Source organism: Rhinoraja longicauda, chromosome 34 (genome assembly GCF_053455715.1).
Source record: "Rhinoraja longicauda isolate Sanriku21f chromosome 34, sRhiLon1.1, whole genome shotgun sequence".
Classification (NCBI taxonomy): domain Eukaryota; kingdom Metazoa; phylum Chordata; class Chondrichthyes; order Rajiformes; family Arhynchobatidae; genus Rhinoraja; species Rhinoraja longicauda.
In genome coordinates this window covers 19,068,767-19,086,462 of record NC_135986.1, presented here as the reverse complement: position 1 = coordinate 19,086,462, position 17,696 = coordinate 19,068,767, and the positions used below count along the sequence as shown (strand labels likewise).

General features: G+C 52.7%; 1 protein-coding gene across 1 annotated transcript in view; it reads left to right on the top strand.

The window, feature by feature from the left end:
* The window catches only part of LOC144609622 (uncharacterized), a 48,578-nt gene extending 31,713 nt beyond the window's left edge, over positions 1-16,865 (top strand). The window contains exons 15-20 of the mRNA XM_078428119.1: positions 1,487-1,655; positions 3,950-4,073; positions 5,516-5,631; positions 9,252-9,466; positions 15,348-15,456; positions 16,550-16,865. Coding sequence (XP_078284245.1) covers positions 1,487-1,655; positions 3,950-4,073; positions 5,516-5,631; positions 9,252-9,466; positions 15,348-15,456; positions 16,550-16,865 — 1,049 coding nt within the window. The remainder of the gene's footprint in view (positions 1-1,486; positions 1,656-3,949; positions 4,074-5,515; positions 5,632-9,251; positions 9,467-15,347; positions 15,457-16,549) is intronic.
* The last annotated feature ends 831 nt before the right edge of the window (positions 16,866-17,696 follow it).

Sequence of the window (17,696 nt, the reverse complement as noted above, 5' to 3'; positions counted from 1 at the left end):
ATTAACACTATCCTACACACACTAGGGACAATTTTTTTTTTACATCTACCCAGTCAATTAACCTACATGGAGTGTGGGAGAAAACCGATCTCGGAGAAAACCCACGCAGGTCACGGGGAGAACGTACAAACTCCGTACAGACGGCGCCCGTAGTCAGGATCGAACCTGAGTCTCCAGCGCTGCATTCGCTGTAAGGCGGCAACTCTACCGCTGTGCTGCCCCCGTGAGAGAAGGTCCAAACCGAGACGTCACAGAGCCACACAGCACGGCAACTGGCCCTTCCACCCATCTCCTCCATGCCGACCAAGACACACCATCTATGCTAATCCTATTTGCCCGCGTTCAGCCCACGTCCCCCTAAACTATTCCTACCCATCTACCGGTCCAAATGTCTTTGAAATGTTGTTTAGACTTTAGAGATACAGCAGGGAAACTGCTGGCCCTTCGGCCCACCGAGTCCGCGCCGACCAGCGATCCCCGCACACTAACACTATCCCACACACACTAGGGACAGTTTACAGTTTTACCGACAAACCCGCACGTCTCTGGAGTGTGGGAGGAAACCGGAGCGCCCGGAGAAAACCCACGCAGGTCACAGGGAGAACGTACAAACTCCGTACAGACGGCGCCCGTGGTCGGGATGGAACCTGGGTCCCTGGCGCTGTGAGGCAGCAGCTCCACCCGCTGCGCCATCGTGCCACAGTGATAATAAAGTATATCATCATCATCACCATCATCACCATCATTATCACCATCATCACCATCATTATCACCATCATCAACATAATCATCATCATCATCAACAGAATCACCACCATCATCACCATTATCATCATTATCAACATAATCACCACCATCATCACCATTATCATCATCATCAACAGAACCATCATCATCACCATTATCATCATCAACATAATCACCACCATCATCACCATTATCATCATCATCAACATAATCACCACCATTATCATCATCATCAACATAATCACCACCATCATCACCATTATCATCAGCATCAACATAATCACCACCGTCACTATCATCATCTTTATCATCATCACCATCATGCCTGTCTAAATCTGCGATTCCTTGTTTCTACACTTGACTTGGCTAGGGTGGCAGGGTGGTGCAGCGGGTAGAGCTGCTGCCTTGCAGCGCCGGAGACCCGGGTTCGATCCCGACTACGGGTGCCGTCCGTACGGAGTTTGTCCGTTCTCCCCGTGACCTGCGTGGGTTTTCTCCGAGATCTTCGGTTTCCTCCCACACTCAAGACGTGCGGGTTTGTAGGTTAATTGGCTGGGTGTATGTGTAAAGGTGTCCCTAGTGTGTGTGTGTGTGTGTGTGTGTGTGTGTGCGTGTGTGTGTGTAGGAGAGTGTTGGTGTGCGGGGATCGCTGGTCGGCGTGGACTCGGTGGCTCAAGGGGCCTGTTTCCGCGCTGTATGTCCTAGACTAGACTAAACTAACCCGTGTCGTTGCCTGCAGCTGTGGAATGGGTCCCGACTCAGATCAGAGCGGCGGTGATGACGGGCATAAATTATGGCTATGTCTTCGGTCAGCTACTGTGGGCCGGAGAGGCGTTTCTTATCCGAGACTGGCGATGGCTTCAGTTCGTGGTGTCCCTGCCTTACTTTGTCATCTTCCTCTACTCATGGTGAGCGAGCTCCAGGGAATGTGTGGGGAAGGTACTGCAGACGCTGGTATAAATCGGAGGTAGACACAAAATGCTGGAGTAACTCAGCGGGACGGGCAGCATCTGTGGAGGAAAGGAAGGGGTGACGTTTTGGGTCGAGACTGTCCGAACGAAGAAGGGTCTCGACCCGAAACGTCACCCATTCCTTCCCTCCACATACGCTGCCTGTCCCGCTGAGTTGCTCCAGCTTTTTGTGTCTACCTGCAGGGATCTCCAGTCACGAGGATTGGCACTGGGCAGCCTCATTGAAACTTACCGAATAGTGAGCGGCCTGGGTAGAGTGGATGTGGGGAGGATGTTTCCACTGGTGGGAGAGTCTAGGACCAGAGGGCACAGCCTCAGAATTAAAGGACGTTCCTTTAGGAAGGAGATGAGGAGGAATTCCTTTAGCCAGAGGGTGGTGAATCTGTGGGATTCTTTGCCACAGACGGCTGTGGAGGCCACAAGTCAGTGGGTATTTTTAAGGCAGAGATAGATAGATTGTTGATCAGTGCGGGTGTCAGGGGTTATGGGGAGAAGGCAGGAGAATGGGGTTAGGAGGGAGAGATAGATCAGCCGTGATTGAATGGGGGAGTGGACTCGATGGGCCGAATGGCCTTATTCTTCTGCTATCACTGATGAACATTAAATCTCGGCTCCCTCACCTGGCAGTGAGTGCCAGTGCCTCCCATGACAGGTGACACACTGGTCAACCTGGGGAGCACTTTCAGCAACAGACTGGTGCCACCAAGGTACAGCACAGAACACCACAGGAGATCCTTCGTCCCTGTGGCCATCAAACTGTACAACTCCTCCATTCCCTCAGAGACCGTTCCCTCCGTAACTCCCTGGTCCACTCGTCCCTTCCTACCCAAACCACCCCAACCCCGGGCACTTTCCCCTGCGACCGCACGAGATGCAACACCTGTCCCTTTACCTCCCCCCCCTCGACTCCATCCAAGGACCCAAACAGTCTTTCCAGGTGAGACAGAGGTTCACCTGCACCTCCTCCAACCTCATCTATTGCATCCGCTGCTCTGGATGTCAACTTATTTACATCGGCGAAACCAAGCGCAGGCTCGGCGATCGCTTCGCTCAACACCTGCGCTCGGTCCGCGTTGGCCAAACTGATCTCCCGGTGGCTGAGCACTTCAACTCCCCCTCCCACTCCCAGCCTGACCTTTCTGTCATGGGCCTCCTCCAGTGCCATAGTGAGGCCCACCGCAAATTGGAGGAACAGCACCTCGTATTTCGCCTGGGCAGCTTGCAGCCCAGTGGTATGAACATCGACTTCTCCCACTTTAGATAGTTCCTCTGTCCCTCCCTTCCCCTCCTCCTTCCCAGTTCTCCCTCTATCTTCCTGTCTCCACCTATATCCTTCCTTTGTCCCGCCCCCCCCCCCGACATCAGTCTGAAGAAGGGTCTCGACCCGAAACGTCACCCATTCCTTCTCTCCTGAGATGCTGCCTGACCCGCTGAGTTACTCCGGCACTTTGTGAAATAAATACCTTCGATTTGTACCAGCATCTGCAGTTATTTTCCTACACTATATGTACAACTCCTCCCCCTTCAGTCGTGGGGTAGACTGAGACTGAGACTGACCCACCCCAATCTTTGCACCTCCCCAATCCTTTCCACTCTCCACTATCATGTACCTTGAGTCTTACGACTGTTGGCAGTCCAATTTCCCTCCTGGGATAAATAAAGTTCAACATCTCTGGAGAGAGAAGGAATGGGTGACGTTTCGGGCCGAGACCCTTCTTTGGACTGGACCCAAAACGTCACCCATTCCTTCTCTCTCCAGAGATAATAGACAATAGACAATAGACAATAGGTGCAGGAGTAGGCCATTCAGCCCTTCGAGCCTGTACGCACCGCCATTCAATGCGATCATGGCTGATCACTCTCAATCAGTACCCCGTTCCTGCCTTCTCCCCATACCCCCTCACTCCGCTATCCTTAAGAGCTCTATCCAGCTCTCTCTTGAAAGCATCCAACGAACTGGCCTCCACTGCCTTCTGAGGCAGAGAATTCCACACCTTCACCACTCTCTGACTGAAAAAGTTCTTCCTCATCTCCGTTCTAAATGGCCGACCCCTTATTCTTAAACTGTGGCCCCTTGTTCTGGACTCCCCCAACATTGGGAACATGTTTCCTGCCTCTAATGTGTCCAGATGCTGCCTGTCCCGCTGAGTTACTCCATCCCTTGCGTTTAAACCAGCGCCCGCACATAGATAAGAGTCCCATCGTCTGGTCTGGTCTCGTGCCGCACGCAGGTGGTTCTCCGAGTCTGCGCGTTGGCTCATCATGAATCAGAAGGCTGACGCCGCTCTGAAGGAGCTCAGGAGGGTGGCCCGGATAAACGGCAGGCAGGAGGAGGGGGAACGCCTCACCATCGAGGTAAGTGCCCCCCCGGTACCTGGGCGCGTGCCTGGCGTAGAGCTTCCGCGCTGGGCAAGAAACGCCTCGTACGCGTGACAATAAGGAACGAAACTAAAATGGTGTATTTACCGAACAACAGCTCATCAATCCACTGGCGGGCTTCTGAGGGACACGGGGGTTTACAAGGTTCTAGGAACGCCATTCGGCCCATCGAGTCTACTCTGCCCTTCAATCAGGGCTGATCTATCTCTCTGTCTCAACCCCATTCTGCTGCCTTCCCTCCTCCCTCTCCCCATCCTCTCCCTCCCCACTCTCCTCCATCTCCCCTCCCTCTCTTCCCTCCTCTCCTCCCTCTCTCCCTACAACTCCCTCCTCTCTCCCTCACCCCTCCCTCCCATTGCTCCCTCTCTCCTCCATCTCCCCTCCCTCCCTCTCCCTCCCTTTCTCCCTCTCCCTCCCACTCCCTTTCTCCCCACTACTCTCTCCCCTCTGACCTCCCTCCACTCTCTTCCTTCTCCCCTCCCTCCTCTCCTCCCTCTCCCTCCCTCCTCTCTCCTCTCCCTCCCACTGCTCCCACTCTCCTCCCTCTCTCCCCACAACTCCCTCTCCCCTCCCACCTCTCTCCCCTCCCTCTCCTCCATCTCCCCTCCCTCCTCTCCTCCCTCTCTCCCCACAACTCCCTCTCCCCTCCCACCTCTCTCCCTCCCTCCACTCTCCCCCCCTCCTCTCTCCTCTCCCTCCCACTGCTCCCACTCTCCTCCATCTCCCTCTCCCCTCCTCCCCTTCCTCTCCCTCCCTCCCTCCTGCCGTTAAACAATGAGACTCAACAAGCCAACATTGAACCTAGTACAACTTGTCATCCATCTGAGTCTCATTGTCTGTAACTCGTTTTCACCTCGCCCACAGCTAATAGTGGCTTGTTTCGTTTACCATTCTATCACGGCTGATCTATCTCTCCCTCCTAACCCCATTCTCCTGCCTTCTCCCCATAACCCCTGACACCCGCACTGATCAACAATCTATCTATCTCTGCCTTAGAAATACCCACTGACTTGTGGCCTCCACAGCCGTCTGTGGCTAAGAATCCCACAGATTCACCACCCTCTGGCTGAAGAGATTCCTCCTCATCACCTTCCTAAAGATAGGTCCAGAAGCTTCTGTGTCCTTCCACATCCCAGAGACAGGGAACAATTGACAGAGGGGCCAATTAACCCACAAACCCGCACGTCTTTGGGAGTGTGGGTGGAAACCGGAGCGCCCGGAGAAAACCCACGCAGGTCACGGGGAGAACGTACAAACTCCACACAGGCAGCAGCCGAGGTCAGGATGGAACCCGGGTCTCTGGCGCTGTGAGGCAGCGGTGCTACCCTCTGCGCCACCGTGCCATCCCATAACAGGTGGGCCGAAGGGCCTGTTTCCGTGCTGTCCAGCTCTGTGACTCTATCGTCTGTGTTCTGTAGATTATCAAAGCAAACATGGAAGATGAACTGTCGGATGCCAAAGACTCCTATGGTATTCTAGACCTCTTCCGCACTCCTGAAATGCGCAGGATTACCTGGTGTACCATGATAGTTTGGTAAGCTGTTAGTTACTGAGTTATCTCTGTTACATGTTTGGTATTTATTCACAAAATGCTGGAGTAACTCAGCAGGTCAGGCAGCATCTCAGGAGAGAAGGAATGGGTGACGTTTCGGGTCGAGACCCTTCTTCAGACTGATGAAGGGTCTCGACCCGAAACGCCACCCATTCCTTCTCTCCTGAGATGCTGCCTGACCCGCTGAGTTACTCCAGCACTTTGTGAATAAATACCTTCGATTTGTACCAGCATCTGCAGTTATTTTCTTATATTACATGTTTGGTACGTGACTAGACCAAGTGGACCTGTTGGGCTCAAACCTCTCCAGCATCGGTGCAACACCCTCTCCTCCCCCCTCTCTCCTCCCCCCCCTCCCTCCACCCCCTCCCCCTCCACTGCATCCCTCTCAACCCCCCTTATCCTCCTTCCACCCTCCACCACCCTCTCTCCCTCCCTCCCCCTCCCTCCCTGGGAGATAGATTTAAACTTTAAAATGTGACCGCACCTGGAGTACTGTGTGCAGTTTTGGTCTCCAAATTTGAGGAAGGATATTCTTGCTATTGAGGGCGTGCAGCGTAGGTTTACTAGGTTAATTCCCGGAATGGCGGGACTGTCATATGTTGAAAGACTGGAGCGACTGGGCTTGTATACACTGGAATTTAGAAGGATGAGAGGAGATCTTATCGAAATGTATAAGATTATTAAAGGGTTGGACACGTTAGAGGCAGGAAACATGTTCCCAATGTTGAGGGAGTCCAGAACAAGGGGCCACACAGTTTAAGAATAAGGGGTAGGCCATTTGGAACGGAGATGAGGAAAAACATTTTCAGTCAGAGTTGTGAATCTGTGGAATTCCCGGCCTCAGAAGGCAGTGGAGGCCGATTCTCTGAATGCATTCAAGAGAGAGCTGGATAGAGCTCTTAAGGATAGTGGAATCAGGGGGTATGGGGAGAAGGCAGGAACGGGGTACTGATTGAGAATGGTCAGCCATGATCACATTGAATGGTGGTGCTGGCTCGAAGGGCCGAATGGCCTCCTCCTGCACCTATTGTCTATTGTCTATTGAAAGCACCAGAAAGGAAAAAAAACACTCTGGCAGATGGACTTTAATTCAGATACACCGATCAACCAAAACATCATGACCACTGACAGGTGAAGTGAATGACATTGATTATCTTGTTGCAACGGCACCTGGTCAAGGGGTGGGATATATTAGGCAGCAAGTGAACAGTCAGTTCTTGAAGTTGACGTGTTGGATGCAGGAGAAATGGGCAGGAGTAAAGACCTGAGTGACTTTGACAAGGGCCAAATTGTTCTGGCCGGACGACTGGGTCAGAGCATCTCTGAAACGGCAAGGCTTGTGGGGTGCTCCCGGTCAGCAGTGGTGAGTACCGACCGACCGACAGTGGTCCGAGGAGGGACAAAACCACAAACCGGCGACAGGCAGGGTGTTGGGCGCCCGAGGCTCATCGATGCGCGAGGGCAACGAAGGCTATCCCATCTGGTCCGAACCGACAGAAGGTCGACTGTGGCACAAGTCACAGAAAATGTTAATGGTGGTCACGGGAGGAATGTGTCACAATACACAGTGCATCGCACCCTGCTGTGTATGGGGATGCACACGGAGGACCAACAGCATATTAGGCAGGTGGGCATAATGTTTTGGCTCGTCAGGTGATAATGTTTTGACAGATTGGTGTAAGTGCGAAGGATTGCAATGTGGGGTGTCAAACCGGGGCAGGACTTTCACGGTGAATGTCCGGGCCCCGGGGAGTGTTGTAGAGCAGAGGGGTCTAGGAGCGCAGGTACACAGTTCCATAAAAGTGGCGTCACAGGTAGACAGGGAGTGTCGTAGAGTAGAGGGGTCTAGGAGTGCAGGTACACAGTTCCCATAAAAGTGGCGTCACAGGTAGACAGAGTGTCGTAGAGCAGAGGGGTCTAGGAGCGCAGGTACATAGTTCCATAAAAGTGGTGTCACAGGTAGACAGGTAGTGTTGTAGAGCAGAGGGGTCTAGGAGCGCAGGTACACAGTTCCCATAAAAGTGGCGTCACAGGTAGACAGGGAGTGTTGTAGAGCAGAGGGGTCTAGGAGTGCAGGTACACAGTTCCATAAACGTGGTGTCACAGGTAGACAGGGAGTGTTGTAGAGCAGAGGGGTCTAGGAGCGCAGGTACACAGTTCCATAAAAGTGGCGTCACAGGTAGACAGGGAGTGTTGTAGAGCAGAGGGGTCTAGGAGTGCAGGTACACAGTTCCCATAAAAGTGGCGTCACAGGTAGACAGGGAGTGTTGTAGAGCAGAGGGGTCTAGGAGCGCAGGTACACAGTTCCATAAACGTGGCGTCACAGGTAGACAGGGAGTGTTGTAGAGCAGAGGGATCTAGGAGCGCAGGTACACAGTTCCATAAACGTGGCGTCACAGGTGGACAGGGTGGTGAAGAAGGCTTTTGGAGCATTGGCCTTCTTCGGTCAGGGAATATTCAGAGTCACGGCAACAGGCTGTTTGGAACGTGCCGACCAAGGTGCCTCATCTACACGAGTCCCACCTGCACCTGTTTGGCCTCGCCCTTTCCTAACCATGTAACTGAGTGCAGAGGTTGGGATGTCATGTTACAGTCGTACAAGATGTTGCTGAGTTTATCCGCTTTGGTGGCAAGAACAGGAAAGCAGACTATTACCTGAATGGTGGCCGATTAGGAGATGGGGAGATGCAACGAGACCTGGGTGTCGTGGTGCACCAGTCATTGAAAGTAGGCATGCAGGTGCAGCAGGCAGTGAAGAAAGCCAATGGTATGTTGGCATTCATAGCGAGGGGATTTGAGTATAGGAGCAGGGAGGTTCTGCTGCAGTTGTACACGGCATTGGTGAGACCGCACCTGGAGTATTGCGTACAGTTTTGGTCTCCTAATCTGAGGAAAGACATTCTTGCCATAGAGGGAGTACAGAGAAGGTTCACCAGATTGATCCCTGTGATGGCAGGACTTTCATATGAAGAAAGACTGGATAGACTGGGCTTGTACTCGCTGGAATTTAAAAGACTGAGGGGGGGATCTTATAGAAACTTACAAAATTCTTAAGGGGTTGGACAGGCTAGATGCAGGAAGATTGTTCCCGATGTTGGGGGAGTCCAGAACAAGGGGTCAGTTTAAGGATAAGGGGGAAGTCTTTTAGGACCGAGATGAGAAAGTTTCTTTTCACACAGAGAGTGGTGAATCTGTGGAATTCTCTGCCACAGAAGGTAGTTGAGGCCAATTCATTGGCTATATTTAAGAGGGAGTTAGATGTGGCCCTTGTGGCTAAAGGGATCAGGGGGTATGGAGAGAAGGCAGGTACGGGATACTGAGTTGGATGATCAGCCATGATCATATTGAATGGCGGTGCGTACAGGCTCGAAGGGCCGAATGGCCTCTTCCTGCACCAAGAGGTCCCCTTCTATGTACCAAGAGTGTTGTGTGAAGGGTTTGGTCACGCTGCTGTAGGAAGGATGCCACCAAGCTGGAAACGATGCAGAGAAGATTGCTTTGGATGGAACGTGAGTCTGCAGCAGCAGCTCTACCCGCTGCGTCTCCGTGCCTGCCGGTCGCTGCTGTAACGTTTGCCCTTTGTTTCCCCCCTGCGGCAGGTTTGCAACGAGCTTCTCGTACTACGGCTTGTCGATTGACCTGCAAGGGTTCGGCATGGACATCTACCTGATCCAGGTGATTTTCGGGGCCGTCGACATCCCCGCAAAGTTCATTGGTTTCATCCTCATGAGTCACATCGGCAGAAGGTTCACACAAAGCGCCACCCTCATCGCGGCCGGCTGCATCATAGTCGCAAACATCTTCCTCCCTCCAGGTAAAGAACCACACCTACACCTGCACCCACAAACCAACCAATATCGTGCAGGAAGGAACTGCAGACGCTGGTTTAAATCAAAGTGCTGGAGTAACTCAGTGGGGCAGGCCGCATCTCTAGAGAGAAGGAATGGGTGACGTTTCGGGTCGAGATCTGATGAGACCTAGTGTGTGTAGGATAGTGTTAGTGTGCGGGGATCGCTGGTCGGTGCGGACTCGGTGGGCCGAAGGGATTGTTTCCGCGCTGTGTCTCTAAACTAAACTAAACTAAAGAGGGGGGGTCTTTGCTGATCGATGCCATCTTCCCCAAGCAGTGTCCCTGGAGAATGAAGAAGAGTCTCGACCAGAAACGTCACCTATCCATGTTCTCCACAGATGCTGCCTGACCCGCTGAGTTACTCCAGCACTCTGTGAAACGTCACCTATCCATGTTCTCCACAGATGCTGCCCGACCCGCTGAGTTACTCCAGCACTCTGTGAAACGTCACCTATCCACGTTCTCCACAGATGCTGCCTGACCCGCTGAGTTACTCCAGCACTCTGTGAAACGTCACCTATCCACGTTCTCCACAGATGCTGCCCGACCCGCTGAGTTACTCCAGCACTCTGTGAAACGTCACCTATCCACGTTCTCCACAGATGCTGCCTGACCCGCTGAGTTACTCCAGCACTCTGTGAAACGTCACCTATCCACGTTCTCCACAGATGCTGCCTGACCCGCTGAGTTACTCCAGCACTCTGTGAAACGTCACCTATCCACGTTCTCCACAGATGCTGCCTGACCCGCTGAGTTACTCCAGCACTCTGTGAAACGTCACCTGTTCCTTTTCTCCACAGATGCTGCCTGACCCGCTGAGTTACCGCAGCTTTTGTGTGTCTATCTCCCTTCCATTTTGCTTGGGCAGTTTACAGCCCAGTGGTATGAATATTGATTTCTCTAACTTCAAGTCCTCTCTCTCCGTACCAGTCCCACCAGCTTCTCGTTTTCTCCCAACAAACATCTAACAATGGCCTGTTTCCTCCATCATCATCACTTTTTTTGCACATCTTTCATTCGTCTGTTCTACATCTCTCTAATTCATCGTCTACATCCCTCGTTTCCCTCCCCCCCCCCCCCCCCCCCGACTCAGGATGAAGGTGGTTTCTCGACCCAAAACGTCACCCATTCCTTCTCTCCAGAGATGCTGCCTGTCCCACTGAGTTCCTCCAGCTTTTTGTGTCTATCTCCTTTCTATTGACTCCATCGACATCTCAGGCTGCCTCGGCAAGGCCAGCAGCATAATCAAGGGCCAGTCTCACCCCCGGCCACCCCCTCTTCTCCCCTCTCCCATCGGGCAAGAGGTACAGAAGTGTGAAAACGCACACCTCCAGATTCAGGGACAGTTTCTTCCCAACTGAACCGTCCTACCACAACCAGAGAGCAGTGCTGAACTACTATCTACCTCATTGGTGACACAGGGCCTATCTTTTGAACACCTGGCTTTCAAACTCTCTGGCCACACACAATTAGTCATGGCAGTTGGTCTACCGCCCTCCCAAACCACACCCATCATTCCTTTCTGACTTCTCTGACTTTCTGACCCAGTTCTGTTCTCTCTCCCCCTCAATCCTCCTCCTCGGTGATTTCAACATCCACATGGACTCCACTGACTCCACGATAACCGCTGACTTCACTGAAATACTCAACTGCTTTAACCTCACTCAACACGCCAATTTTCCCACCCATAACCGTGGGCACATTCTGGACCTTGTCTGCTCCACTGGACTAAATCTACATCACCTCTCCGGCTCCGACCCCACCCTCTCTGATCACTTAGCCATCACCATGTCGGTCAACATTCCCACCCCAGCTCCAAAGCAAAAACGCAAAATCAACTTCCGCAAGCTGAACTCTGTTTCACCTACCTCACTCTCATCCTCCCTCTCTGAAATAATGTCCGCCTCTCCCTTCGTTGACCTCCACAGCCCCTCTGACCTCACTGACTACTACAACCACACTCTCTCCTCCTGCCTCGACCAGCTTGCACCTACAAAAACCAAAACAGTTTCCTTCACCCACTCTGCTCCCTGGTTTACCCCCGAACTCCGCGTGATGAAAACTCATGCCCGCCAACTTGAAAGGCTCCGCAACAAAACAGGTCTCACAATTCACTCCCAAGCCTACAAAGACCACATACAGCACTATAAAGATGCCCTCTCCCATGCCCACTCCACCTACTACTCTCAAATAATTCACTCTGGCTCCGGAAACCCAAAAGCACTCTTCTCTACAATAAACTGTACTGTGTGTAGGTCTGCTCGCCGCCATTACAGGAAGGATGGGGAGGCTTTGGAGAGGGTGCAGAGGAGGTTCACCAGAACGCTGCCTGGATTAGAGGGTGTGAGCTACAGGGAGAGGGTGGATTAGAGGGTTCCAGCTACAGGGAGAGGTTGGATTAGAGGGTTCCAGCTACAGGGGGAGGTTGGATTAGAGGGTTCCAGTACAGGGAGAGGTTGGATTAGAGGGTTCCAGCTACAGGGGGAGGGTGGATTGGAAGGTGGGAGCTACAGGGAGAAGTTGGATTAGAGGGTTCCAGCTACAGGGGGAGGTTGGATTAGAGGGTTCCAGCTACAGGGGGAGGGTGGATTGGAGGGTGGGAGCTACAGGGAGAAGTTGGATTAGAGGGTTCCAGCTACAGGGGGAGGTTGGATTAGAGGGTTCCAGTACAGGGAGAGGTTGGATTAGAGGGTTCCAGTACAGGGAGAGGTTGGATTAGAGGGTGTGAGCTACAGGGGGAGGTTGGATTAGAGGGTTCCAGTACAGGGAGAGGTTGGATTAGAGGGTTCCAGCTACAGGGGGAGGTTGGATTGGAGGGTGGGAGCTACAGGGAGAGGTTGGATTAGAGGGTTCCAGCTACAGGGGGAGGTTGGGTTAGAGGGTTCCAGTACAGGGAGAGGTTGGATTAGAGGGTTCCAGCTACAGGGGAGGGTGGATTAGAGGGTTCCAGCTACAGGGAGAGGTTGGATTAGAGGGTTCCAGCTACAGGGAGAGGTTGGATTAGAGGGTGTGAGCTACAGGGAGAGATTGGATTAGAGGGTTCCAGCTACAGGGGGAGGTTGGATTAGAGGGTTCCAGTAGAGGGAGAGGTTAGATTAGAGGGTTCCAGCTACAGGGGGAGGTTGGATTAGAGGGTTCCAGCTACAGGGGGAGGTTGGATTGGAGGGTGGGAGCTACAGGGAGAGGTTGGATTAGAGGGTTCCAGCTACAGGGGGAGGTTGGATTAGAGGGTGTGAGCTACAGGGAGAGGTTGGATTAGAGGGTGTGAGCTCCAGGGAGAGATTGGATTAGAGGGTTCCAGTACAGGGGGGGGTTGGATTAGAGGGTTCCAGCTACAGGGGCAGGTTGGATTAGAGGGTTCCAGCTACAGGGGGAGGTTGGATTAGAAGGCTCCAGTACAGGGGGAGGTTGGATTAGAGGGCTCCAGTACAGGGGGAGGTTGGATTAGAGGGCTCCAGTACAGGGGGAGGTTGGATTAGAGGGCTCCAGTACAGGGGGGGGTTGGAGTAGAGGGTTCCAGCTACAGGGGGAGGTTGGATTAGAGGGTTCCAGCTACAGGGGGAGGTTGGACAGACTTAGATTGCTTTCCCTGGAACACCAGAATTTGAGGGGAGACCTGATAGAAGTTTATAAAGTTATTATGAGAGGTGCAGATGGGGTAGACAGTCAGAACCTTTTTCCCAGAGCGGTGACAATAAAATACTAGAGGGCATAACTTTAAGGTGAGAGGGGGAAAGTTTAAAGGAGATGGGCGGGGCAATTTACTTTTACACAGAGGGTGGTGGGGGCCTGGAAGGTGCTGCCAGGGATGGTGGTGGAGGCAGATACCATATTGGCCTTCATGAGGCTTTTAGGCGGGCACATGGAAGTGCAGGGAATAGAGGGAGACATCACGTGCACACAGATGAGATCAGTTTAACAGCATCAAGTTAGGAACAGGGGACGTACAACGAGATCTGGGTGTCCTGGTGCATCAGTCACTGAAAGGAAGCATGCAGGTACAGCAGGCAGTGAAGAAAGCCAATGGAATGTTGGCCTTCATAACAAGAGGAGTTGAGTATAGGAGCAAAGAGGTCCTTCTGCAGCTGTACAGGGCCCTAGTGAGACCGCACCTGGAGTACTGTGTGCAGTTGTACAGGGCCCTAGTGAGACCGCACCTGGAGTACTGTGTGCAGTTTTGGTCTCCAAATTTGAGGAAGGATATTCTTGCTATGGAGGGCGTGCAGCGTAGGTTTACTGGGTTAATTCCCGGAATGGCGGGACTGTCATATGTTGAAAGACTGGAGCGACTGGGCTTGTATACGCTGGAATTTAGAAGGATGAGAGGAGATCTTATCGAAACGTATAAGATTATTAAGGGGTTGGACACGTTAGAGGCAGGAAACATGTTCCCAATGTTTGGGGGAGTCCAGAACCAGGGGCCACACAGTTTGAGAATAAGGGGTCGGCCATTTAGAAATGAGATGAGGAAAAACTTTTTCAGTCAGAGAGTTGTGAATCTGTGGAATTCTCTGCCTCAGAAGGCAGTGGAGGCCAATTCTCTGAATGCATTCAAGAGAGAGCTGGATAGAGCTCTTAAGGATAGCGGAGTCAGGGGGTATGGGGAGAAGGCAGGAACAGGGTACTGATTGAGAATGATCAGCCATGATCACATTGAATGGCGGTGCTAGCTCGAAGGGCCGAATGGCCTCCTCCTGCACCTGTTGTCTATTGCCTATCATGTTTGGCAGAAACAATTTGGGGCTGAAGGGCCCGTTCCTATGCTGTACTGTTCTATCTCCCAGGGCAGCTGGGGTAGAGCTGCTGCCTCACGGCGCCAGAGACCCGGGTTCAATCCTGACTGCGGGTGCTGTCTGCACGGAGTTTGCACGTTCTCCCATATTTTTGAGGCAGAGATTGATAAGAATCCAGGTTACGAAAGGGCATCATGGGTTATGGGGAGAAGGCAGGAGAATGGGGTTGAGAGGGAGAGATGGGTGGACCATGATTGAACGGCGGAGTGGGCTAGCCGGGGCTGAATGGCCTCATTGTGCTGCTATGATGGATGATTAGCAGACTATTATCTGAATGGTGGCCGATTAGGAGAAGGGGAGATGCAACGAGACCTGGGTGTCGTGGTGCACCAGTCATTGAAAGTAGGCATGCAGGTGCAGCAGGCAGTGAAGAAAGCCAATGGTATGTTGGCATTCATAGCAAGGGGATTTGAGTATAGGAGCAGGGATGTTCTGCTGCAGTTGTACAGGGCATTGGTGAGACCGCACCTGGAGTATTGCGTACAGTTTTGGTCTCCTAATCTGAGGAAAGACATTCTTGCCATAGAGGGAGTACAGAGAAGGTTCACCAGATTGATCCCTGGGATGGCAGGACTTTTATATGAAGAAAGACTGGATAGACTCGGCTTGTACTCGCTGGAATTTAGAAGATTGAGGGGGGAACTTATAGAAACTTACAAAATTCTCAAGGGGTTGGACAGACTAGATGGGGGAAGATTGTTCCCGATGTTGGGGAAGTCCAGAACAAGGGGTCACAGTTTAAGGATAAGGGGGAAGTCTTTTAGGACCGAGATGAGAACGTTTGTTTTCACACAGAGAATCTGTGGAATTCTCTGCCACAGAAGGTAGTTGAGGCCAGTTCATTGGCTATATTTAAGAGGGAGTTGGATGTGGCCCTTGTGGCTAAAGGGATCAGGGGGTATGGAGAGAAGGCAGGTACGGGATACTGAGTTGGATGATCAGCCATGATCATATTGAATGGCGGTGCGTACAGGCTCGAAGGGCCGAATGGCCTACTCCTGCACCTATTTTCTATGTTTCTATGAACTATGTGACGCTCTGGTCTCTTGCAGAGATGCAGACAGTGCGGATGTTGCTGAATGCCGTGGGCAAGGGCTGTCTGGCAGCTGCCTTCAGCTGCCTCTTCCTGCACTCAGCGGAACTCTACCCGACTGTGGTGAGGTGTGTGCTCACTGTGACGGAGGCTCGGACCGCTTAGTAAAGCCCCGCTCAATCAAATGATCCCCCCGTACTCCACCACTCTCCGACACACACTGGTGACAATTTACAATTTTTACCGAAGCCAATTAAACCACAAACCTGTACGTCTTTGGAGTTTTAGAGTTTAGAGATACAGCGCGGAAACAGGCCCTTCGACCCACCGAGTCCGTGCCGACCAGCGATCACCCTACACTAGTTTAGTTTAGAGATACAGCGCGGAAACAGGCCCTTCGGCCCACCGAGTCCGTGCCGACCAGTGATCACCCTGTACACTAGTTTAGAGATATAGCGTGGAAACAGGCCCTTCGGCCCACCGTGTCCGCTTCGACCAGCGATCGCCCCGTACACCAGCACTACATTTAGAAGGATGAGAGGAGATCTTATCGAAACGTATAAGATTATTAAGGGGTTGGACACGTTAGAGGCAGGAAACATGTTCCCAATGTTGGGGGAGTCCAGAACCAGGGGCCGCGGTTTAAGAATAAGGGGTCGACCATTTAGAACGGAGATGAGGAAAAACCTTTTCAGTCAGAGAGTTGTGAATCTGTGGAATTCTCTGCCTCAGAGGGCAGTGGAGGCCAATTCTCTGAATGCATTCAAGAGAGAGCTAGATAGAGCTCTTAAGGATAGCGGAGTCAGGGGGTATGGGGAGAAGGCAGGAACGGGGTACTGATTGAAAATGATCAGCCATGATCGCGTTGAATGGCGGTGCGTACAGGCTCGAAGGGCCGAATGGCCTCCTCCTGCACCTATTGTCTATTGTCTACCCGACACATTAGGGTCGTCACTACTTTACCGAAGCCAATTAACCTACACACACACACACACACACACACACACACCTACACACACACACACACACACACACACACACACACACACACACTTTGGAGTGTGGGAGGAAACAGGGGCACCCGGACAAAACCCACGCAGGTCACGGGGAGAAGGTGCAAACTCCGCACAGACAGCGCCCGTGGTCGGGATGGGGCTGGGGTCCGTGGTGCCGTGTGCCAGCGTGCCACCCCTTCACTGTGTGTCTCCGCCCCCTGTTCAGGCAGACTGGGATGGGACTGGCGTATTCCATGGCTCGGATCGGTGCCATCGTGGCACCCATCGTCAGGCTGGTCGGCGACTATGTGCCCTTCCTGCCCATGGCCACGTACGGCGGGATCGCCATCGTGTCCGGGCTGGCCGCATGCAGTCTCCCCGAGACACTCAACCTGCCGCTGCCAGACACCATCGAGGAGGTGGAACGCAGGTACGTTCTCTCCACGTCTCACTACGACCGGGGGCTCCATTCACAAACTCACGGGCTGGAAAACGCACACCCCTGCACCGACCAGCCAAACACATCACGCCCACCTGCCTAATGTGCTGTTGGTCCTCCGTGTGCAGCCCCATACACAGCAGGGTGCGATGCACTGTGTATTGTGACACATTCCTCCCGTGACCACCATTAACATTTTCTGTGACTTGTGCCACAGTCGACCTTCTGTCGGTTCGGACCAGATGGGATAGCCTTCGTTGCCCTCGCGCATCGATGAGCCTTGGGCGCCCAACACCCTGCCTGTCGCCGGTTTGTGGTTTGTCCCTCCTCGGACCACTGTCAGTCGGTCGGTACTCACCACTGCTGACCGGGAGCACCCCACAAGCCTTGCCGTTTCAGAGATGCTCTGACCCAGTCGTCTGGCCACAACAATTTGGCCCTTGTCAAAGTCGCTCAGGTCTTTACTCCTGCCCATTTCTCCTGCATCCAACACATCAACTTCAAGAGCTGACTGTTCACTTGCTGCCTAATATATCCCACCCCTTGACAGGTGCCATTGTAACAAGATAATCAATGTCATTCACTTCACCTGTCAGTGGTCATAATGTTTTGTATCTGTCCAAAAGTCTCTTAGACTATGGTCGGTGCCTCCACCACCACCCCCTGCTACATGCTCCAAGCACCCACATGTACGTTTTGTTTTTCTGCAGGGCAAAGAGACTCAAGAAGACAATAAAAGAAGAAATCCTGCTCCAGGAAACACAAGTATCCCTGGTGAAACCAAGTGTTTAACCAACCTCCTGCTGAACCCATCTCTGGCCTCGACAGTGGATCAGGTTCCTTGGAGTTACCGACAATCTGGCGTGGGCAAAACACACTGAAGTAGCAGGTCTGCACAAGGACGCAAGAAATGGCAGAGAGTTGTGGATGTCCA